The following is a 23,517-nucleotide window of genomic DNA, read 5'->3' as shown; positions in this document are numbered from 1 at the left end:
CCTTTTAGACAAACGGACTCACCATCTCTGAATTTGTGAACCTTGAAGCATATGGATGTTCTGTACATGGGCCTTGCTTATTGCTGGCGGAGACTGGAAAACCTGGCTCATGTATGAGCTTCTGAAAGATGAGACTTGTCATGGGGATCTCATGAATCCAGGATGGAGTTGTAATGGTTGTGGCGAACGAACATTCGTGTGAGGAAAGCTCAAGTGTTGCCAGACTTGTTTTCAAATAGAGCCCTCATCCTTTCATTGAGAATGTCGCTTGCCCAGGAAGAAATCTAGGTATCGCGGGCGGTTTCCTTTCATAGTCTCCAAGGCATCTTGCAGGAGACCATATGTCAAACTCAGCTTCAAACCAAGCTTTGCGGTACGGGCTGCTGTAAAAACATCATGGCGAGCTAAAAGTATGATAAAAGTTAGTCAAACATACTTTGAATATTAAGGGATTTCCGTAACCATACACAGTAAGCTGTAGATTCCAGAAAATGCTAAGCCAGCCGTCACTGTTGACAAAAAGTCTCGCTCATCATGTCGGGCATAATCCACTGTCTCCTCAAATAAGGAAAATGCTAGCGCTCCTGTCCCCAGTCTGAGTCCTAGTTTGGCTCCATCCTTCACACCACCAACAATTGAGATGTAGTTCTTTGTCTTGTGATATTGGAACCACCCGGTGGAAGATGTTGGAAATCGATGCGCGTTCTCTGCTCTGAACACTAGGCCTGCTCTTTTGCTACCATGAGCATATCCCAGGGCCAATCCAGAAACAAATCCGGAGAGAGTTGCATAATGTATGCGCTTTTCAACATCGATACCAAGTCGGGGTGGGGTGTCTGATTCGAAAAGCTTGTGCCAGTGTACCAGCTTTAGAAAAAGTGAATTTTCCGCTGCCTCGGGGGAGATTGGTTGAGGTTGCATTGTTAGAACTTTGGAAGCTGCAGGTGTGGTTGCTGGAGGTTTAGGTAGGGCGATTATGGATGAACAGAAGCCGTGTGCCCTAAAAAATGAAGAAGAGCAATGGATAGACCTATTTCAAGCTTGAGGTCAACTTCTGCAAAACTTGAATGATTAGGAAAACCAATTGCATGCGACGTGAAGTTCATACGTTAGAACCCGTGTATCGTCAAGTCAGTAGAATTTCGGAGTCGTGGGGATTATCCCGAAGGCGGTCAAGATAGCATGCGGCGACGCGATACGTCAGCAGCAGCAGTAAATACTTTTTTGGCAAATCAACCTCTGATATCCATCACATAGCAAAAGTGCTCTGAAAAGATGGTAAGACTGCAAGACGCTCCTAGTCTTATAGTAGCATCAGTCCAAGCTAACATTAAAGCTTGAACAGGCTGCAAGTGAATCCCACCCCGACATGTTCGGGTTGACCGTCCTATTCAGGAAACACAAAATTACCGTTCTGGTCGAGCTCAAGCCTCACGACAACCTCTCCAAAGCCAAAGAAAATATTTTGCTTAGCTTGAAATCTCGCTCGCTGACTGATATTAATGGTGATGCGATTCCCGAGCAGCCAGAAGACATCGAGCTTGGTGTTCCCGTTGATCGAAGCAATCCTGCGAAGGGTTGGAAACTACTCGTGATACCTGAAGAATCCGGCGACAGCATCGAGGAAGTTCGCCGTCAAAATGGGGATTTGATTGCATTCCGCTTCCGAGACGAAAGCAATGATGATGATAGTTGGGACATCCTCATACCCGAATATGGTGAATATGATGAGGAGTAATCATGCGGGCCTAGTGAACATCAGTTTTCCCCAAGTCTTATAGCAAATACGACCCCAAAGAGAGATCACCGGGGTTTGTGGCGTTCAATGGTGGCGGGGAGAGGCTTTACTTTATGATCATGGTGCCATGGCGTTCAAATGTCCCCCTATTCTATTCATATTTTGCTCTACCTTTAGCGATGCTTGATGAGTTTATGGAGATAAAGAAATACGATCTACTTTTAAGTTGCTACTGCCTGGTCTATGCAATCAATGATTAATCTACTCCGTATTCCGTACATGTCGTTTAGATAGCATGCAAGCATGAAGGTTGGCCTAGCTGTTTGATAATCTAATCATGATCGTGCGAAGACAATTTAGCTCCTATAAGGTAAATTGAAGGCCATCACTCTGCTACTTGGCAATTAGACGTCTACAGATTTTGGAAGTTTTCTATAATTAGTTCATTCAGCTGGGATGTATCGCGATCGTCCCCACAATTCTGAAGCTGAGACAAGTAAGTGCGTATATTAACAGGGATATGGTGCGTGATGAAAACATAAATTCCATAGTAGATCTTGGAATTAAGAGTATTGGGAATAATTGCCACGCATTTTTTGAGGCTAACCGCCACTTCCAAACCGTTGCCCAGAGCAACCAGGAGTGGACAACAAGTGCCACGAATCAACAAATGAAATCACTTCCAGCAGAACTCCCTCGGAGAATACTGCATCCCATCAACCCCATACCCATTAACTCCGCACATTCTTCGCCCTCCCATTGTTAACTCTCGACAACCCAACCACCCATCCAACTCCAGGCCGTGCCGAAGGCAGGTCGCGATAAGGCTTCGACATAACGGCCCCGCAACAGCGACGTGCAGGCGGCTTTCGACCCGATCCTCGACCATGGCTGCCCCTGATGGTGCCTCCTCAATCTCGGTTACCGTCCGCGTTCGACCTTTCACTATCCGAGAGGCAGCTCAGATAACGAAGACCGACGATGGCCCTCTTTTCCTCGGCGATGGATCACTGGCAGGTGTGCCCACGCCAAAACTAAATCAGAAGGGAATACGGTCGATTGTAAAGGTGATTGACGATCGATGTCTGTATGTGGAAGACCTGATCAATAAATTTACCAGCTGAGTAGAGGGAAATTTTCTTACTGACATTCATTTACTAGCGTTTTTGATCCTCCAGAGGACAACCCTGTCCAGAAGTTCTCCAGAAGCGTGGTGCCCCAGGGCAAACGCGTCAAAGACCAGACTTTTGCCTTCGACCGTATCTTCGACCAAAATGCCTCTCAGGGCGAGGTCTATGAGTCAACAACCCGCAACCTTCTCGATAGCGTCCTCGACGGTTATAACGCGACAGTCTTTGCTTACGGTGCGACGGGATGTGGAAAGACTCATACTATTACCGGAACATCCCAACAGCCTGGTATAATTTTCATGACTATGCAAGAGCTGTTTGAGCGAATTGATGACCGATCGAACGAAAAGGCGACTGAAATATCTCTTTCCTATCTGGAAATCTACAACGAAACCATCCGCGACTTGCTCGTTCCAGGAGGCAGCAAGTCTGGTCTTATGCTGCGTGAGGATGTCAACCAATCAGTCTCAGTACCTGGTTTGTCAAGCCACCATCCTCAGAATGTTCAGGAGGTTATGGATATGATCGTGCGTGGCAACGAATGCCGTACCATGTCCCCAACAGAAGCCAATGCGACTTCCTCTCGATCCCACGCCGTCCTTCAAATCAACGTCGCCCAGAAGGATCGAAACGCTGATGTGAATGAGCCTCATACCATGGCTACCCTGAGCATTATTGATCTTGCCGGTAGTGAGCGAGCTAGTGCCACCAAAAACCGCGGCGACCGTCTTCTTGAGGGAGCCAACATCAACAAGTCACTCCTGGCCCTGGGTAGCTGCATTAACGCACTCTGCGATCCTCGAAAACGGAACCACATCCCCTACCGAAATTCGAAACTAACCCGACTTCTCAAATTTGCCCTCGGCGGAAACTGCAAGACTGTCATGATTGTTTGTGTCAGCCCTTCGAGTCAGCATTTTGACGAAACTCAGAATACATTGCGATATGCCAACCGGGCAAAGAATATCCAAACCAAGGTTACTCGAAATGTCTTCAACGTGAATCGTCACGTTAAGGACTTCCTTGTCAAGATTGATGAACAAATGAAAATGATCAATGAGCTCAAGGCGCAGCAAAAGGACTACGAAAACGTCGCATTTGCCAAATTCAAGAAGCAGACTGAGAAGAAAGACGCTGTCATGCGCGAGGGCGTTGCTCGGATTCGCAATGCATACGAACATGCTCAGCCAGAGAGACAAGAGAAGACCAACAATATGTTGAAGTTAAGACAGATTAGCCGCAGGATTGGTATTCTGTCCTCCTGGATTGCGGCGTTTGATACTGTTTGCGCTGCGCGTGATGATGGGGAAGGCATCGCCAGTTTGTATGCCATTCGCAAGAGCGCACAGGGTATTCTCCTCGAGCTCGAAGGCAGCAGACATCACTACAATCAGCGACTATCCAAGTGCTCTTGGGACCGTGGCATGAACTCGGCCGTTGAGAATGCGACCAAGCAGCTCCAGGGGTTTGATATTAGTGATGCTAGCGATTATGCGAACTTGGAGAGAGAGGCTGAGCTTCTCCGATCAAATGCAGAGCGCGAGGCTCTGACTGCCGTTGTGGAGCAGGATAAGGCTGGCGAAGCCATTGCTGTGCAATTACTGCTTCAGGCGCAATTCGAGCTCATGTCCTCCATTGAAGATATTATGCACCTTAACGCAACCGACGCCATCCAGAGAGGTCGTTTAATTCTTGGGAAGATGTTGGAAACATGCTCTAACGCTGCATCCAACCTCGTGAAGCCCGACGGCAGCTTCCCTGCATTGCCTCCAAGTCCTATTAAGCCAGCTAGCCCGTCGAAGGCCAAGAAGAGGTTCAGCATGGTGAGCATGCCTCCGCCAATGAAGACCCTTCAGCCTTCAATCCAAATTGCGCCAGCTCCCCCTGTTTCACCAATGAAGGGCTCGCCTCGTCGTCGTCGGGCTGCACCCGGCCGCAAGAGCGTCAGCTTCTCACCTAAAAAATCGCAGGCCAAGGCCACCAAAAGATCAGTCCGCTGGAAGGATGATGAGGAAGATGCCCCCTTAACCGAATTCCAGAAGTCGCCCCAGAAGCCCGAGTCTACGGATGAGTTTAGTTCTGAGGAAACTTCAGAGGAGACCTATGAGCCCGCTCTTCCACGATCATCATCTCCCATTCCATGCAATATTCGTCGATCTGTTAGTCCATCGGGCGAGCCAACTCTGAACATTCAGAAGAACAACAGCCGATTCAAGGCTGGCTTTCTGTCTAAGCCGCGAACTGATAGCTCACCCTTGGCACCCCCTCCCACTGCCTCTTTTCCGCTTTACAACCGGAATGTCTCCCCACTTCGTGATATTGAGGGCAGCAGTTTCTTGAATCGTACCTTGCCGGAGCGACCTTCTCGTATCGCTGTTCGGAGCCCGAGTGGGAATTTTTTGAGCAGTCCAGTTACTGACAACAAAGTCGAAGCCAAAGACGTCTGGAAGACCGATAAAGAGGATGCAATCAAGATCAACTCTGCCATGCGTCGTATCTCCAGCGGACACTTTGGCCCATCCGCGAACTCTCTTCGAATCCATCGTCGCCGAAGCCCCAGCTCTAACACATATGGTAGCTCTCCCAGCGAGGCCACGATGTTCACCGCCTCCCAGGCCCGCCGTATGGTCAAGAGCGAGCGGGAAGTTGAGACCAAACCCAGAGTGTTCAGTCCTCATACACTGCCCGTGATGAAGAACACAGGACGACGAACCACCTTGGGAGGAGATGGTCGACCTCGACATGGTAGTCTCTCAGGCCGTGATGCCCTGCGACTCACCGCTATGGCTACGCCTTCAATTGGAAATACCCAGGAATGGAGCTCCAGTGGCCTGCGGTAGATCATTCTATTTCTCTGTGCATTTTATTTTCCCTGGTCCGACCAAATGGTGTGTCGGAGCTCGCATGGAGTTGGCGTACAAGATACCACTTTTTCTTTTTCTTGTCATTTTTTTCTTCCTGAGTGCTGTGCTCTCATGGATGAATCATACATTTACGGTACTGGCTTGCTTTTCGTTTCTCTCGTGTCGTTGACTACGTTTTGTGGATGTGCCTGTGCCGTCTCATTTTCGTTTCTCTTAACATATTCTTTCTCCATTTGTACAATAGCGACCTTGGTCTTTTTTTGTCTCTTAGTATCCAGATCAACTTGAAGTTTCTCGAGTATAATCTCTCTCTTTTCAAGTAAATATCATAGAAATACAGTAGCTCTATACAGAGCCTTGACCCGCTTATGGCACACCACCTCAAGCCCTGGAAGGCTCTAGGTCTCATGGGGTATTGCTTTGTCAGACAGAATGACGCCACTGCATGACAGCTTTAGGTTAAGCTGATTCCTACTCCTTCAATAACCCGTCCTATTCTACGGCCTTTTTTAATCTATATTCAATCCCATTGTGTTGCTCTGTCCACATCAATAGGTGACAGCCTGACAGGTCTCCAGTCCGCACCCCACTTCCACTGGTCCCCACCATAATTTCTGATGACTTTCGCCGCCCCGATCGCCTCAACATTCTTTTCACGACTTGTCCGCCCTTTCTCCATTAGCGCTCCTATCCTATCCCTCGTACCAGAATCCCAGCCGCGCAACATGTCCACCGAACAGGCTACCATCGGCGCCGGCTGCTTCTGGGGCGTCGAGCACCTTTTCCGCAAGAACTTCGGCAACGGCAACGGCCTGCTTGAGGCAAAGGTTGGATACTGTGGAGGAGAGACTTCGGATCCTAACTACCGAGCTGTTTGCTCTGGCGCAACTGGCCGTAAGTTTAAACGATTTTCCGTGCATGTCCGAAGCTCCGGTGTCTTGCGGGGTCTCCGCAAACTTTGGTACTTTGGGTTTGCATGCATAATCCTGTGCGGGGAATATTTTAGATGATATGAATACTGATTCCTTTTCTTTCTTTCCGTGGTTTAGATGCCGAGGCTTTGCAGGTTACCTATGATCCTTCCGTTGTTTCTTACCGCCAGCTCCTGGAGTTCTTCTACCGCATGCACGATGCTTCGACTTTGAACCGTCAGGGTCCCGATGTCGGTACTCAGTACCGCAGTGTCATCTTTACACACGGCCCGGAGCAGCAGAGCATTGCCGAGACTATCACTAAGAAGGCTAGCGAGGAGTGGTATAAGACTCCTGTTTCTACTGTGGTTGTCCCTGCGGGTCAGTGGTGGGATGCCGAAGAGTACCACCAGCTGTACTTGAACAAGAACCCGGCTGGATATGAGTGCCCTGCCCAGTACGTATCCCAAACCTTGCACTTTCCGTCCCATATTGGACGTTGTGAGCTGACTTTTCTCTTTTTTTTTTCTAGCTTCGTCCGTGATTTCCCTCCTCTTTCGGAGTGACTCGGTGCGTCGAAGATTTGATATTAATCTTGGTTCAACTCAATGTTTGGAAATAATGCTATGAAGTTTGATGTCTCCGCTTGAAAATAATTGGACATTCTTTGATGCATATACAGTTGGTCATTCTCTATTCTTTGGGCCACTCTTTCTTATACAAAAGTAATCATATACCGACATCTCCGTCATACTTCTTTCGTTGAAGGCGTCCTCCCGGTCATGCATATAACATCTGCACAAGGAAGCTCTCTGGTTGCATTGCAAAGAGACTCGCAATTCCCATTGAAAATACCGCATTGCAATTTGGCTCCTACGGCTTCGAACTACTGGTAGTCCAATGACTTTACATGGCGCAGCAGATCGCAGGCTGAGCCACGTAGGGCAAGTGAAACTGCACAATCTACATACAAGTGGACAGGTAGTGTTCATTTTCTCAATGTCAGGCAGGGGACCGTCATGGAAACAGCCGCAAATTATTGTACAGCCAAGAGAGTAGCAGAGAGAAACACATATCGTTTCGGTACGAGGGAATTTGAGAAGTTCTGAAGTCTCGTCTATATTGAGATCTAGAGGCATTCAGAGCTTCGGTCATCATGCTCCCAATCATATCCCTACAATTATCCATACCTAGGTACTATCGTGACCCCCAACCATCTCCCGGCTCCTTCCCTTTTCAAGCCTTAACGATTAGAACCACCGAGAGCACGATCAACTAGTTCGTTTTGAACAAAAGCTGGAGTGGCCTTGCAGTCCACTTTCTTTTCTTTGCTTTATTCTCCAGCTTCCATCGAATGTGTCTTACTAGGTATATCTTGGTACTTAGAGCAGGTTCTGTCTAAGCTGGCACTGTCCCGACTCGGAGGTCTTCAGGGCGGGACCTCGAAGCATCTAGGCACTGAATCGGGTTACCGAAAAGGCCCACTTCGACGCCATGAATTCCAAGTGATGGAATTGAAGCATATGGTTTTTTGAAAGTTTTATTTTCAAATCCTCCCATAGTAAAGCGAGATGATCATGCTAAGCTAATGAGCGAGGGAAAGCACAAGAAGAAGAAAAAAAAAGATGACAGACGCTGAGGTCACGCCCGGGCATAATATCAAACATTTCCAAGGTTGAATATGATCAAAAAAAATAAAAATAAAAATAAAAAAAAAGACACCGGATTTCACGCAGACCAAGTTCAGAGACTCCCTGGTCATATCAAACCCTTACACGGGGAGCTACTCCAGGCCTAATATGCAGGCCTCCAGGGCTCTTTTACTAATTCGGCTACCTGCTGTTTTGGGTCTCGGCTACCTTGCATTTGATTAAAACTTGGAGGCATTCAGAACTAAGCTTTGATCATGATGCTATTCAATCGACACAGCAATTTGAATGGAAAGCAAAACGAAATCGACGTGACAAAATAATCGGTAACCCTTTTCCTTTCTCCGCCACACTTTTGATTCATTCTTTATCGAACATCTGGGCAGATCCGAAGTTCTCTTTGTCAATACTAACGCTGTCTACCGGCAATGGCCTGAGCTTTAAGGATCTGAGGGAAATTTTTACCGAGATATATGCATTGATTTCCTGAAAGACACCATGGAGCAAAGGGTGTTATCTCTGGAATGACAATGATTATGTTGAGCGCCAAAGACAACCATGCATATTTTCCGTATATCAGCTTTGGATGTGTCCAGGTGCCCAGGTGGCTGACAATGAATTTGCCACCGTCTTGGAAGTCGCAGCTCTGAGGCACATAATATGTTGATTTTCCTGAGAACAATCAGGACAAAGAATCTGATTTGAATAATCGGTCGGCAATGTCAAAGATTTAATGGAGAGGAAGCTAGGACACAAAAATCTTTATGATCACAAAGCGATGTCTTTTGCATAGAATGCTGCTTTGATACATCCAATCTGCAATTGGACTTCATCGGGTATAAGTAGGACTACTTTTCCAGTCCCCAGATCAAACTAACAATCCTCTTCAGAAACTACTCTCAGAATTAGTTAGCCCACTACCTCATTCACCCTTGCGCTCAGCCTATCTTCCTCTCCAGTCAAGTTCAAGCTTTGAGACAATGGCTGGACAAGTGCCAAACCCTGGGGGATGGTCCCCTACCTCCTCCCCCTCCCCTCCGGACTATTGGTCAGTCTGTCTTGATGGTTCAGACACAGCCGTCCACATCTCTTACCGCAGAGAATTGTTCAAAAGCCTTGTGCCTAATAGACGGCGATTGTCCAGTCCTACCGACGAGGAGCTTTTTTCTGAGTCTAGCGGGACCATGTCGATTGATTGTCCGTCTGAAGGCGGATGGCAAACTCTTGAGCTTCCCAATGCTTTATACGTGCCCCGGAGCAACGACACTTGTCTCTCTATTTCTATGCTCTTCAAGCAACATGCGAACTCACGACTCCAGTTGACGCCTGAAGGTTGTTCAGTTGAGCTCAATGTGGGCAACGGTGTTATTCGTCTTCAGGCTGAACCGAAAGGGTGCTTCAGCTTCAGCTTGTCAAAGTTCCCAGGCTTTCTTTCGGGCATGTCTACTCCTTCAGAGAGAAGCCTTTCGCCCTGGACTTCCCCGTCTAGAGTCGTTGTCATCTACCTCTAGCTCGACCTCTAGCTCGAGACGCTCCTCAATCTGGGATACGCCTAGATCATCTGTGCCACCTGTGTCTAGACGGAAACAAATGTCCTTATCCCCAGTTGCAGATGAAGATGAAGATGAAGACATGGATGTGGACACATATCCATACTATGATGCAAACGGGAACGAAGCCGGAAATAAATATGAATATTCAACAGAGGGGCCTTATTTGCATTCAGTGGGCACTCCTACCTTTAGATCCTATGGTCACTAAACTCCCAGATCACTCTGAGTCCTCGTGCTGTAAGCATCGCCACCGAGCCCCATGAGCAGATCGAACGAATTCAATCAGACGAGTTGGAGGATTTCATTTTTGGAGTTTTCCTTGTTTTATTGTTGCAAATAATGGATTTCTTGTCTCTTCAATTCTTTTTGGCTTGTCATGTTCACAATATCAATCAATGTCTCTAAATGAACCATTTTCAAAATTACTAGTAGCCCATTCAAGCTATTCGTACTCGTAGATATGTCTATAGTTACTATGCCCAGTCTTCACCCATACATACTATGGATCCAGATGTCATAATTAGTAGGACCAAGATTTGAAGCTAGAAACCAGCTCTGTCAAAATTGAGTCACGGCGGTGCCATCCGCTCGACTTACCTCCAGGGCTACCTATCATTCGACGAGTAAACTGAATGGTTCTAACTTGAAGGTTGCTTCACTTGATAGCAAGGCTTTTTTTTATCTCTATCTGAACCTGTAAAAAATGCTGCAGTACTATGCTCCACGGCAAACTTATATATAGTTAAACAATTATTAGGCCTGAATTTGTGGAACTAGAGGTGATAGCCAAGAGCACAGGGGAGAAACGTACATCGGTTTGATAATGAGAAGAATCTCTATCAAATTCAAATGTTTGACGTCTCAACTCCAGATGTCAACATTTGAACTTAAGGTGCTATTTTCACGGGACATTCTTAGCTTTGATAATATTTCCCCCATTTCAATGAGAGCGCAAGTTTCTCAGGCGTTTGCTGGACCTTGAAAATCCCCATTTCTGGGTTCTATTTGGAGCCATGATGATCAGAATAGCAGGCCGCATGATGGACAATAAAATTGAACTGCATAATACATAGACCTTCAAAAGGATATTCCCTACATGAAAGGTCAACAGTAGCTCAAGCTTTTCGTTTATCATATGGGCCTGGAGATCTGTTTGTCAATTCCAGCGCTGCCCAGGGATGTTTGTCTGAGCTCAAGGACCGGAAAACCAGACCTGGACAGATGCAGTCGATCCGTTGAAAGAGACTATGTAAAAAATTTTCAAAATGCCTAAGGGTGCCTGAAAGCTCCGATTCTGCGTACCAATGATTTCAAGAAAGGCAATGTTCATGTTGAGAGGCCGAGACATTGATGCTCTCTATATACGAGATCGACAAGGAATTCGTCGCCATTTTGCCAGTCATGGTAATTCTGAGACAGCGTGAGACATCATGGATTCTACTGGTATAATCTGGGATAACAACATATGAACCCATCATTTTATTTTAACAACCTCACTGACTCATATTTCAAGAGATTTCCGGAAATTTCCTGCTGAAATTTCCAAGACTGTTAGCAACCTCCAGGGCTGTTACTCTGAGCATTGACTCTTTTAATTTTGGTTCTACACAGGACAGGCATATAAAGATATCCACTCAATATGAAAGAATATCTCGTAACACAAACCAGGGCTTTTTGAATTACTTTTCGAATGTGAGTGTGTTTGATTCTTTTATCCAAATTTTCAGACTATCAAGTATAAGTAGGGGTGCTTTCCAGTCTTCATGTCCGCAAATCTCCTCTCTCAGCTACCACTCACACACTCATAATTATCTACAGGTGGTTTTTACCTCTACCAGCCTCTACCAAGCTTAAGTCACCAACATTGGGAAAGGTAAAACTATGCCCTCCTATCCAGAGGACCTATTGGTTTGCCTTGATTCGGGTGCGCGCAACCACATGTCTTCCCAAAAAGAGCTTTTCACAAATACAACGCCTTATCGAAAGAAGATCTGGGGCCTCGGCGGTGGGAGCGCCATCTCTGAGTTTAAGGGGACAATGACATTCACAGTTCAGTCGGCAGGTGGATTCCAAACTCTTGAGTTTCACGATACTTTATATTTCTCTCCGGATGTTGAGCCTGAGGAGGTTATCCCTAATTTGATATCTGTCTCTCGGCTCTTCAAACAATATCCCAATGCCCGGCTTCTGTTCACTACTGAAGGTTGTTCGGTTGAGATGAATCAAGGCCAGGGACAAGTCATTTATATTCCTGTAAAAGGGGGAGATTACAATTTTGTGATGGTCAAGGAAATCCCGGCTCCCGAGCAAGGCCACCATCACCATGAGGATAAAGGGGATCGCAAGAAGTGCAAGGAGTGCAAGGAATACAAAGATCGCAAAAAGTGCAAGAAGTGCAAGAAGTGCGAAGATTTCAAAGATTGTAAGGATTGCAAAGATCGCAAGAGGTGCAAGAGATGCAGGAGGTGCAAGGAGTGCAGCATTTGAAGGATGTCAAGGACAAATCGAGATGACGAATCAACAGAAGAGTCATCGGATGTTTCTCAGACATCTGGAGTTTCTTGGCTTTCCTGTGGCTCCGATATCTTTCTTTTCCTTTCGATGTCCTGGCTTGTCACGATGACAATATCAAATCAATACCATTAGATCTCAATCCACCGGCCTCGGAAAAAGTTTTTCCACACACTCCAATACTAGTAGTAGACAATAATGGGCACCAATTTGACTCTAACCAACTTGAAGAAATTAAATCGGTGGTTTCAGTACTATACATCTGTCTGAACAGTGCGCGGCCTGTGTTTTAAAATGTTGTCTCTACCTTAATCCGTGAAAATCCTGGGCTACGTCAATACTATTATTACGCAGTAATCTTCAGGTTACTATGACTCGGAGATCTGGATAGATGGAACTTGGTAGCATTCTTGGTATTTCCTCTGACTGCGAACAAAACCATTTCTCTCACTTATCGCCGTATGTAGACGATGCGATCAAGTCTTGGTTTGAAGAGAACCGAATATCCTTGAGGATAAAAGTGTTTCCTCCAGGAAATACGTAGTTACTCACAATAGAGACCGGTATATCTCCAAATGCAAGGGACACTTCAGGTAGTATCTCCCCTTTTATCTCGTCCATCAAGGTATTGAAACCAGTAAACCAACTGCTGATATCATCAATTTTGCCGGTCTCGGATTGATCGTTTGGTATCGACGTAAGTTGTGCAGTGGCCTCCCCGTTCTTGTCAACTCCCAGAGTAGAAGCATCGATGATTTCCTTGTCAATTACCATAGCATCTTTCCAAGCTCCGTCTTTCTTGATCTTGAGTCGGAATTTCAAGTCCTGTGTAATAACAATAGTTTTGTCCTTAGACTCGACGTCAACCGTGTATGTGTTTTCCATTCTCATGTAATACACCCCTGCCATGGTGCTGTCTTCATGACTCTTATGCCACTTGAAGCTGAGAATCTTGGAACCGGTTTCGTGACGGACCCAGTCAATTTTTGTCGAGGAGTCAAGCCAGATGATCTTGTGATTGTAGCTAACCTTAACCACGTCCCAGAGATACCTGACGGTTTGTATAACGTCAATGCAGTTCACTCGGACGAAAGACTCCAAATTATGTTCAATGTATTTCGCAAAGCTCTTGCGATTGATGGCAATAACGCCGTGGTGATTATCCAATTCAGAAGCATCGACCCAGTTCCAGGTGAAAGGAACCGCCGGTGGCAGTTTCGCTCCATCTGCAGCACAAAGATAATTGAGAGTTGCGGCTGATTGCTGAACATCGGTTGGATCTTCAATAGGCTTCCCATTTGAGTCAGTGTGAGAGTCGGCTTCAATGAGTTTGATTCCTTCTTGATGATACAACCCAGGAGTGGGCTTCCATCCTTTTTCATTTCTTGGAAGTAGCTTGCAAGAAAGATTTCTTGAAGCATTGTCCTGGCTTCCTCTGTGACACCGACGATTTTGGGCTGTGTCGCTGCCAATCCGGCATTGTTTAAATCGAACAGGAGTTGTTGTACACTGAAAACCTGGCTCCCCATGTTTTTGATTTTTTCCTGGACGGCAGGTGGTAGAGATCCATATCCATCTTTCCCAACGGTGACCAGGTTCATATTCACTTTGGCGCGAATGTCCATGGTTCATCATTTGGTTGTGACACATTTATCCATTTCGCGCAGTCCCACCGAGTTTTATCAACATACTGGACGATGGTGAATCGGGAGCACATCATTAGGAAGTCTACTGCGCTTGTTTGAAAGCCCAGCTTCACTAGATTCGGTATTTTGGTCGGATCTGACATCGAAGGGAGACCGAGTCTTGCCTCAAAGCCTCTAATGAATCGAGCTTTGTTCGGCTTTTGGATATCCGCGTTGTCATCGACATCGCGGCCTATGCTTTGGATTTTAAATGGATCAGTTCCGAGCTTGGTGAAATCGCCCTGAACTGGATTTCCTTTCGCGTCGGCCATATAACAAACACGAACCACTGACTCTTGAAGTTTGCTGAGAAAATCCTTGATGGCGATATTGATACTCTCTTGTGTTACGGCTACGACGAAGTCATAACCATATCGAAAGTTGGATAGCTCGGAAGAAGTCATTGTGAAAATCAAGACGAGATTTTTGATAGGACTGTCAAAGCAGTGTGGAAGTTGTTGCTATGTGGTTTTTGGTTGTTTTGAATGGAAAAGAAACAATCTGGGTATTTATCTGAGTCTTTATGCCTTTTCCCTCCTACCTTGGAATTCATTCTCTGAGATTACCTAGTAAAAGTTGCGTTTTTGCAACCGTTACCTAGAAACATTTGAAATTGATCATCACACCAAGATGGAAAGAGTGTTACATTCATCCCTTGTATATGCATATTAATTGGCAAGCTAATTGGGCTTGAAACTTCTGATTGAGCGTTGAAACTACAATCTCTGTGTAGTGAGTAGTCCCGAGATGAGAAATGATGTTCAAGTTACAGCACGGTGATCCAGTGTTTGAGCCCAAAAGGCATGATTATAAGTAAGGGCTGGAAGATACCTTCAGCCAGCCACTAGTTGATCATAAGATTAGTATTTCCAACTTGTCAGGTTCTTGGAAATCCTGAATGTATGTTGGTAGTACACTCAAGTGCTGCCTACACGGGACACGTCAACGCCAAGTTCAAAACTTCAAATGCTATGCGAAGAGCGTTGCATTCAGCTCTGATAGATCGTCAACTGGTGGTACTCAGCAGGATATTGGGCGCTTATGTAGTGTTGATCGGGCATTGATACTGGAATCGCTATGCATTGAGTACCAAGGTCAGAAATTATCTTCGAGTCACAGTGCCTTCATCTAATTTTTCAAGTCCGAAAATGTTTCTACGTACATAAGGGATAAGAGAGATCTTCACTCAGCCATGAGATGATAAGAGCATTTTTGACCTAGGCCTTGGAACTTGAATATCATTCAAGCTCTTGGAGATCATCAATTAATCGATGTATGTTGCCCAAGTAGTACAATGCATCCATCCATGGATATAACCATGGACAGTACACGTCAACATAAGCTTAGGGCTTGAAAGTTTGAATTTTTATTAGCACTATGGATCATGCACATGTGCAAAGGCTGTTGCGTTTGACCCTCATACATAGATAGTAGTAGATATACATAATACTCAACAATGTTATTCAAATATTGACTTTCCAAATGTCGATTAAGTATTAATAACTTTGAAGAAAGTCTCTGCGCCTCTAGCCCCGGGCTAATAAAAGATATTCAAGCTGCAGCATAGAGATTTGGTCAGTAACTTGAAGGTATTCTACGCAGTGGTTGCACAATAATTGATCGTCAGCTAACCACTAGACGGTGGAGGGCATTTCCAAGGGTCTTGGAAATCATGCATGCATATTATGCACACTAGCAAGGCTCATACAGGCAAATGCAGTGGTACTATCAAGCCTGATAATTGTGATTATTTCTATATTTGTAGATAGCGGTCAAACCTGAAGCATGGTTCTCATTTGGGGATCCCGTCTGCATGTATCCCTCATAGTAGTCGCACGTTCAGCTATAAGACCAACAGTTGTCTCTTCCAGCATTAGGGTACTTAAGAGTAACCCATATGGCGAAGAGGTATATTTTTAAAAGCATTATACCATCAGATACAGCTATTTCAGTAAGTTAATAATCAACCCATCTATTGCGTTGAAATATGAATTGCCAATCTAACAATTCTTAGGGTCCTAAACAGTCATGGCAACATCCAACGCCAACACAACAATCAAGGTCGAAGCGGACTCGGAATTGATTAAAAATCAAAAACATGCCGTTTTGATGAGCCCTCAAAAGAATTTCCAAGTGCTTCAGACGGCTGATGGCGATGCTATCTTCTATTCTGTTGGATCTGATGGGGTCTTCTACGTGGCTCGTGAGGTCCGAAAATCAAAGAGCGGCTGGAATCGGACAGACCTCTCATCCTCTCTAAAAGGCAAGGCCAAAAGGTTTACAGCTTCACAGAATCCAGGAACACTGGCTATCGATGTAGCTCTTGTGATGAGCCTAGATGATGGCAATGATTTGGTTCATCTATCCCGCAACAACTTGATCTCCAGTAATGGATGGGAAAAGAGCATCTCCTGGCAAAGTGTTGTGTTTGATGATACACAAAGCTCAGCTCCTTTGCCGCTCATAATTACAGACATGTACATGCTCACAAGAGAAGGCAAGGGCAAGGCACCGGGTACTATTACCTGGTTTGTTGATATTGTGAAGGATCCAGCAAGCAAGCTGCGCCTTCTCGATCGATACTATATCGAACCCGACTCTTCCCCCAAATGGCACAAACACATATTGCCCAATGATGTAGAAGAAGGTTCTATCATCAGCTGTCTTGGTCGCCGTCAGAGGGACTATATTGATGGAATCTATACCTTGAGCAAAATTGGAAATTCCGATAGCCTAATTTTCACCCAATCAAAGAATATTTGGAGCCCTCGATCGCCACCAATCTCCACTGTTCTTGGAAACCCAAAGGGTGCAACAGGGATTTCGTCTTGTGTCAGCAAGGATGAGCTCACTAGTCTGTTCGTCGCGGGTGACGATGGCCTTTATCTATTCAACCCAGACGGCCAAGAAAGCGGTTTAGAACCCATCCAAGTTATTCCATCATTGCGTGAGTCCAAAGTCAACTCTTTTACAGGGCCACGAGCCTGGAATCCAGTACTGGCGGTTCAAAGACTGCAGTTTGGGGTCTCAACCGTTCTCAGAATCTGGTATACGCGACATGCCCCATCGGAAAGGAGGCAAAACCGTCAAGCTGGTCACCACCCATGCAAATTTGCACAAAGGTTCTCCAATTTGCCTTTTATCTCAACCAAAAGTCAGCATTCAATGTTCTCTTTGCCTTGTTCCAAGATCAGTCCATGCTTCAGTTCGTACAGGATGCATCGACGGGCATTTGGAACCCACGGAAGATCACCCTACCCACTACAGATGTGAGCCACATGGTCGAGGTCAATACATTCACCACTCATGTGAAATGCACTGATCAGAATGGCTTGCCTGCGATCGGAGCTCCCATTCGGATAGAGTCCATGCAAACGGTGCCTCTTACAGTGAACCGTAGCTACTGCAAGATTGGACTAGATTCACCGATCGAGATCGAAAGCGATGGCACTGGTAGTGACACCATCATCCAGGAGACTAACGCGCTCCCTTCCGTTTGCTTCAAGCTTATCAGTGGCAACCAAACTCTCAAAGTCGATCCACAGAGCAAGATTGCAAAGAAACTATCCAATATCAAGTCAGGAAGGGATTTGGACGTTCAAATCCCAGATTCCAATGGGAAAATGAAATTGCTTGTTCCAGGTGACGTGTCAAAGGACAATCGAGACGAGGTTGCAAAGTGCATCCCAAAACTAATGGAAGTCCGGTCTTCTTTACCAACTTACGGCTCCCTGGACACGAAAGTTCTGACTAATACTACGAGAAGTACGGGTGATGTGAAGATTTTCAGAGTGACCAAAATCTCTACTGGCCAGTTGAAATTTTGCGAAGGTCATGAAGCGCATGCCATTCTGAGTAGGCAACTTAGTCCAGTGACCTACGCTGCATTGACATCTTCATCCTATCTTTTCTCCAAGTAGTGCCTCTGATTTGGTGTCTACTGCCGCGGGAGATCTTTTTCAATTCCTCAAAAATGTATGGGACGATGTGCAGGGCTTCTGGACCGACGTTGTTGACAATGTCACTCGATTCATCGCTCGAATTGGTGATATGATCTACACTGCAATCCTCGATACTGTTGAGGCAGTGAGCAGTGCAATTGAGTTTTTGTTCACGCAAATCAAGGTATTCTTTGAGGACTTGGTGGCGTGGCTGGGCTTCATCTTCAACTGGGACGATATTGTTCGCACTCACAGGGTCATCAAGAACATTGCCAAGCAATATACTCGAAACGCAGTTGATCAGCTTGATACCCTTCGTGGCTCCCTCGAAAATGGGTTCAAGGACCTGCGAGGTTTCATAAATGGAAAGTCTTGGGATAAAGCGAATGTCTCTACATAGGATATCGGAAAGATCGAGAAAGGGAAGGACAATCAGATCCCCGGTGGAGACAGCCCTCAATCAAACTGGGCAGTTCATACCAATAACGTGTTTCCGTCAGTTGGCTCTCCGTCCGCAGCTAGTGCTATGCCTGTAATTGACATGAGTTCATCAGTTATGGATCTGCTCAAACCCCTCGAAGATGCAGTGAAAAATGAAGAAAAGGTGTTGAAAAATGCAGTGCGGCGGATCAAAGATGAGATCGTTGAAAATCTTAGCAACATATCTCCAATCGAGGTGATCGAGAAGGTATTCAATATCCTGGGGGGAGTTCTTGATGGACACAGCAGAGAATATTTTGCTCACACTGGTTGATTTGTTGAAATCCTTTATGGAAGGTCTCGTGGATCTTCTAGATGCCTCTGTTGACATTCCGATTATCTCGCCTATCTACGAGTTGATCACTGGAGGAGATTAACTCTCATGCTTGGACGTTATCTGTCTGATTTTCGCCATCCCGGCCACCATAGTCTACAAGAATGTCACAAAAGAGGTGCCATTCCCCGACAATAAATCGACCAAATCTCTTATCACGGCATCAAATTTTGCTCAACTCTATTCCCTCATTTCTGGAGGATCCTCAGGAGCAGCAGAAGTCTCAGGGAAACCAGTGGCAGCTCCATCGTTAGCGAAGAAGGTCGTGTCAGTCCTCAAGATAGCCAATATTTTTGTTAGTGCAGTCAGTGCAGCGTTCGCATATATCAAGCGCGAGACCAAACTCTCAGGCCTCAAAATCACTGGACTGTCTTTTGCCCTCTTCATAGCCGCCGCTAGCCCAATAATCGCTGCCAACTTTGGGACAGTCGACAAATGGACCATTGTTGCCGACGTGCTCTTCGCTATTGGGCTTGGAAAGCTCTGCATGGACAGTTCAGACCAGCTGAGCGATGTTTTGAAGGACTTTGTCATGCCCTGGGTTGGAAGTTTGCTGGGACTTGTTGGGCTTGTCTTTGCGATATGGACACGTTGTCAAAATAAAACTGCCAAGACTAGCGATGAACTTACCCTTATTTGTGGTATCTTTACTAACACCTCAAAGCTCTTGGATGCATTTACGTTAAGCAAATTTTTTCCTGAGGTTGGGGCTTTGTTCTTTGCGTTGTCTATCGGGTGTGCAATACTCGGTGGTCACTTCTCTGCTGGGGCGGGAGTGTGTGTACTGGGTGAAGCGTGAAGCGTGAAGAAATCAGTGTCTTGTGACGGTTGGGAGAAGAGGCCGCAGGTTCAAGTTGAGCGAAGTCGCGCAACCAGATTTAATTTCCGGGATATCTAGAATGAATTTTCGTAAATTCCATTTGAAAATTTCCATAACTTTGAATTAATCTGATTGTTGATAGATAAATAGGCTATACGAGAAAGTGTATTGTGTTCTCAACGCCATAAGATCGTAGAATTAGAGTGATAGTCACAGACTCATGGCATGTTTGAGGTCCATTGACTATGATTCGACGATCATACTTGATAGTCAATTCAGACCAGAGCTGCTTGGCAACGATCTGTTATCTCCTCAAAATCGTCATTGATTATTTAAGAAACTTGGATATTTTAGATGTTAAGTTCAATTGGAATGATAATCACCTGAGCATCAACCTTGGAATAGCACTAACCCAGAAGAGGAAAAGGGCTGTGCCCCATATGTCCCACTAGCACGAGTCAGTATTTTTTTTACACAAATACGAGAGATAATAATACCATACCACTTGGTGCATCTCTTTACCACTCAATTTCAAGTCACCCCCCCCAGATTTCCTCTCTCTATCAACTATTGAAAATTATGCATATGCAGATGTCCCCTCCCCCTACTCCATGAAGATCACCCCTTGCATGAATGACACATTCTTGGGCTGTCAATAAACATGGAAGTGTAAACAGATCTGCGTGGGTCGCTAAGCGCAGCCACTGATCTCACATTGCTTCTGGAAGAATAACTGTGGTTGCTGAGAACCAAAAGAGGTTGTATTGATCTTGTATCGTGATTTCTTATCTGGCTTCGAAGATTGGATGTTCCTCGTGCCCAGTGGGATCATCATGTCCTAGCTTCCCCAGAGCTCCGAAGTGGATGTCCACCCGCGCCCGCAGTAACCAACGAGTGGTCAGTCTGCTCATGACAAGGTTCCCCCCCTGATATTAGATCGACAGGTGCACCTCGTTCCTGTGCCGAGTGGAAATTGCTCACAGGTGAGCTTGTCTCGCCCTCGTGCCTCTTTGTATTCGCTGTGCCTTTGCATTTGGTGCATTTGATACATATGGCGGTCAGTTTGTGCAACGGGAATAACCCTGGAAGTTACTAAGAGATTATGGGGACTGCCGAGCCTTGGATGCGCTTGGTGCGCCAGACTATGCACGCGCCGAGTTCTTGGTCCTTGGTTTTCTGGTGAGAGATTTTTTGTTAGCGATGCTTTTCGCTTGAAATTGAGATGCCTTTGACTTGTGGGTTCTCTCTCCGTATGCTTTCTTGGTCTGTAAAGATACACGGTTGCACGGAGGCGCCATGGTTTCTAGTTCTGCCACGGCGTACACGGCCCATTGGGACTACACAAACACCTGGGGCGAAATGTCTCACCTCGGCACCAAATCCAAAATTTGTGACTAATTATAGTCTTAAGTCAATCATTTTTTTCCATTTCGATAGACTTGATTCTAAGACCTGAATTTGATTCTCAGAGCGAATATCTAATATCCCTTATCTACTCCGTATAACCCTGGAGGATAACTCGAAGTGCTTTGATGACATGCCAATTTGTAATGTAATCTATTTTGTAATGCGGCGTATATAAATGTAATAATACGTCACTAGTGGACTCCACATAGTGGAGAAAAGACCCTGAGACCCTGATAACGAAGTAAACTCGCAAATTGACAGCTGTAATTGGCTTCAAAGGACTTTCAATTAGGTTAATTGGTCAAATCTGACTCCAAATTTTGACTTCAAATCCCCATCAACCTGCCCCTTAGAGTTTAGTCTGCAGAGTTTCCTTGGATTTTGTTCTGCCATGTACGGAGTAAATGCAGCTGTGGACCTTTAAGGGGACGCTGTACTCCCTGTACATGTGAGCTCCTTCTTTTTCTCTTTTTCTCAAATCATCTCAGTGCTTCGACACTTGCGACCTTTCGTTAAATTGTTTTCTTGTTTAACCACTCACTCGCTCGTGGTTGATATTTTTTTTACTCTCCAGTTTCCCCCTTTTCTTGTACATTTTGGTTGACTCGTCATATCCCCCTGAATTCCTCCGTACATAATCTGATACAATGGTCCGTTTCGCAACGGCCCTTCTGGCCTTGTCTGCCACCGCTTTGGCAACAACCACTTGTAGCTCAAGCAGCCAATGCCCTGAGGATACGCCTTGCTGCTCCCGTAAGTCCTGAAACATTCCTATTCAGACTGACCCGCCTAACATTTACCCCAGAGTATGGCGAGTGCGGCACTGGCGCTTACTGTTTGGGTGGCTGCGATATTCAGGGCTCATACTCAATTGAGTCATGTGCTCCCATGCCTGTTTGTGAGAGCAAGACCTATACCTGGGATAACCTCGACAATTCTGTCCTCAACACCAAGTACCTGGGCAATGCCTCTGCCGCCGATTGGACCTACAGCGGATACCCTAAGACCGAAAATGGTTCCCTTCTCATGACCATGCCCAAGGAGTCCGTGGGTACTCTTTTCGCCAACAACCACTATCTCTGGTACGGCAGTGTCTCGGGAAAAATCAAGTCCAGCCGTGGCAAGGGTGTCGTGACTGCTTTCATCCTGCTGTCCGATGTCAAGGATGAGATCGACTATGAGTGGGTCGGTGCTGACCTTACTGGTGTGCAATCCAACTACTACTGGCAGGGTGTTCTAGACTGTATGTGACTTCCCACCGACTCTTGTGACCCTACAAGGAGTCCCTTGCCTCGCGATGTCAATAATTGGCTAATATTATCTACAGGGCACAACAGCGCCAATATTTCCGTTAGCGGCGATGACACCTTCGATGACTGGCACACTTACGAGATCAATTGGCAGCCCGACCAGCTGCAATGGATCGTTGACGGCAACGTGATGCGTACCCTGAACAAGGCCGACACCTACAACGAGACCTCCAAGCAGTACCAATACCCCCAGAGTCCTTCTCGCCTGCAGATGTCTATCTGGCCCGCCGGCCAGTCCACTAACGCCCCTGGTACTATCGCCTGGGCAGGTGGTGAGATTGACTGGGATAGTGAGGACATCCAGAACGATGGCTATTACTATGCTACTATTGGCCAGATCGATGTTCAGTGCGCCGACATTCCCAGCGGTATTAGCGTCACTGGCAACAACTCCTACGTCTACACATCCAGCAGTGGTATGGAAACCGATGTTGAGGTCACCTCCAACTCGACTGTTCTCGGTTCCCTGGGTGCCACTGGTCTCGACCCTACCCTTGGCGCCAACAGCACCTCTTCCTCTTCCTCCTCCTCTTCCAGTGCTAGCGACAGTATCCCCAGTAACTCCAGCGGCTCTGGTGGTTCTGGAAGTGCTGGAGCGCAAGCTGCTAGCAATTCCACCACTGACTCCAACCCCACATCCACCTCCAACTCCTTCAGCCAGGGTACCACTACCAGCAACGCTGCCAACCAGAACGACCGTGCTCTGGGTGGTTCAGTCTTTGCTGTCCTGGTTGCTGTGTGTGGATTGATGACGTTGTAAATGCTTTAACGAGGTCGACTATGAATATTCGGCCTTCTTTCGCTGTATCTTACTTTCTTGCACCTTGTCTACGTATATTCAAGCACGATATATTGGGTGCCCTTTATTTTTCCCGAGCCCACTTGGACAAATTTACCCTAATGAGACTCTTTTCCTTTTTTTCATGTATAGTGGGCTGACTTGCGTTTGACACTTGAGTCGCGTTACGCTCTTCATGATTTTCTGCTCTACATACCGCTAGCATTTTGTTTTATTTTATTCTTATTGTTTGATTTGTTTTTAGAATTCCAAGCTCATATCCATTAGTAATAAGGAAAGTTACATAGATCTTATGCGCGTCCATAAAACCACTGGTAACAATCAAAGTTCTATGTTGGCAGCAACTTTGCAAGCAATTATTATTTCTAATGAGTATTTCATTGAG

At 46.0% G+C, this 23,517-nt stretch overlaps 10 protein-coding genes across 10 annotated transcripts; 7 read left to right on the top strand and 3 right to left on the bottom strand.

Moving 5' to 3' along the window:
- Window positions 1-252: 252 nt before the first annotated feature.
- On the bottom strand, window positions 253-921 carry N7483_000584 (uncharacterized protein; the record flags this gene model as incomplete). The annotated part of the gene is made up of 2 exons (XM_057084022.1): window positions 253-404; window positions 468-921. 2 exons carry the CDS (start codon window positions 919-921, stop codon window positions 253-255), a joined length of 606 nt encoding a protein of 201 aa, XP_056950171.1.
- A 354-nt stretch (window positions 922-1,275) lies between these two features.
- Window positions 1,276-1,738, top strand: N7483_000583 (uncharacterized protein; the record flags this gene model as incomplete). The annotated part of the gene is made up of 2 exons (XM_057084021.1): window positions 1,276-1,278; window positions 1,346-1,738. 2 exons carry the CDS (start codon window positions 1,276-1,278, stop codon window positions 1,736-1,738), a joined length of 396 nt encoding a protein of 131 aa, XP_056950170.1.
- Window positions 1,739-2,625: 887 nt separating this feature from the next.
- Window positions 2,626-5,708, top strand: N7483_000582 (kinesin family protein; the record flags this gene model as incomplete). The annotated part of the gene is made up of 2 exons (XM_057084020.1): window positions 2,626-2,825; window positions 2,900-5,708. 2 exons carry the CDS (start codon window positions 2,626-2,628, stop codon window positions 5,706-5,708), a joined length of 3,009 nt encoding a protein of 1,002 aa, XP_056950169.1.
- Window positions 5,709-6,349: 641 nt separating this feature from the next.
- On the top strand, window positions 6,350-7,209 carry N7483_000581 (peptide-methionine-S-sulfoxide reductase; the record flags this gene model as incomplete). The annotated part of the gene is made up of 3 exons (XM_057084019.1): window positions 6,350-6,626; window positions 6,782-7,100; window positions 7,176-7,209. 3 exons carry the CDS (start codon window positions 6,350-6,352, stop codon window positions 7,207-7,209), a joined length of 630 nt encoding a protein of 209 aa, XP_056950168.1.
- A 2,063-nt stretch (window positions 7,210-9,272) lies between these two features.
- On the top strand, window positions 9,273-9,803 carry N7483_000580 (uncharacterized protein; the record flags this gene model as incomplete). The annotated part of the gene is made up of 1 exon (XM_057084018.1): window positions 9,273-9,803. The coding sequence occupies one exon, from the start codon at window positions 9,273-9,275 to the stop codon at window positions 9,801-9,803; it is 531 nt and encodes a 176-aa protein (XP_056950167.1).
- Window positions 9,804-11,726: 1,923 nt separating this feature from the next.
- Window positions 11,727-12,358, top strand: N7483_000579 (uncharacterized protein; the record flags this gene model as incomplete). The annotated part of the gene is made up of 2 exons (XM_057084017.1): window positions 11,727-12,247; window positions 12,283-12,358. The coding sequence occupies 2 exons, from the start codon at window positions 11,727-11,729 to the stop codon at window positions 12,356-12,358; spliced, it is 597 nt and encodes a 198-aa protein (XP_056950166.1).
- A 445-nt stretch (window positions 12,359-12,803) lies between these two features.
- Window positions 12,804-14,445, bottom strand: N7483_000578 (uncharacterized protein; the record flags this gene model as incomplete). The annotated part of the gene is made up of 2 exons (XM_057084016.1): window positions 12,804-13,962; window positions 14,048-14,445. The coding sequence occupies 2 exons, from the start codon at window positions 14,443-14,445 to the stop codon at window positions 12,804-12,806; spliced, it is 1,557 nt and encodes a 518-aa protein (XP_056950165.1).
- A 1,624-nt stretch (window positions 14,446-16,069) lies between these two features.
- Window positions 16,070-18,382, top strand: N7483_000577 (uncharacterized protein; the record flags this gene model as incomplete). The annotated part of the gene is made up of 3 exons (XM_057084015.1): window positions 16,070-16,988; window positions 17,060-17,896; window positions 17,994-18,382. The coding sequence occupies 3 exons, from the start codon at window positions 16,070-16,072 to the stop codon at window positions 18,380-18,382; spliced, it is 2,145 nt and encodes a 714-aa protein (XP_056950164.1).
- Window positions 18,383-18,976: 594 nt separating this feature from the next.
- N7483_000576 (uncharacterized protein) lies at window positions 18,977-19,240 on the bottom strand (the record flags this gene model as incomplete). Its single annotated transcript, XM_057084014.1, has 1 exon — window positions 18,977-19,240. The coding sequence occupies one exon, from the start codon at window positions 19,238-19,240 to the stop codon at window positions 18,977-18,979; it is 264 nt and encodes an 87-aa protein (XP_056950163.1).
- Window positions 19,241-21,670: 2,430 nt separating this feature from the next.
- On the top strand, window positions 21,671-23,093 carry utr2 (putative cell wall glucanase (Utr2); the record flags this gene model as incomplete). The annotated part of the gene is made up of 3 exons (XM_057084013.1): window positions 21,671-21,776; window positions 21,829-22,266; window positions 22,351-23,093. The coding sequence occupies 3 exons, from the start codon at window positions 21,671-21,673 to the stop codon at window positions 23,091-23,093; spliced, it is 1,287 nt and encodes a 428-aa protein (XP_056950162.1).
- Between the last annotated feature and the right edge of the window lie 424 nt (window positions 23,094-23,517).

Source organism: Penicillium malachiteum, assembly GCF_028827825.1.
Source record: "Penicillium malachiteum strain IBT 17515 chromosome Unknown utg000001l:1.0-8184562.0:1.0-8186909.0, whole genome shotgun sequence".
NCBI classification, from domain to species: Eukaryota; Fungi; Ascomycota; class Eurotiomycetes; order Eurotiales; family Aspergillaceae; genus Penicillium; species Penicillium malachiteum.
Note: the sequence above shows the minus strand (reverse complement) of the source record. Positions and strands in the feature narration are given on the sequence as shown.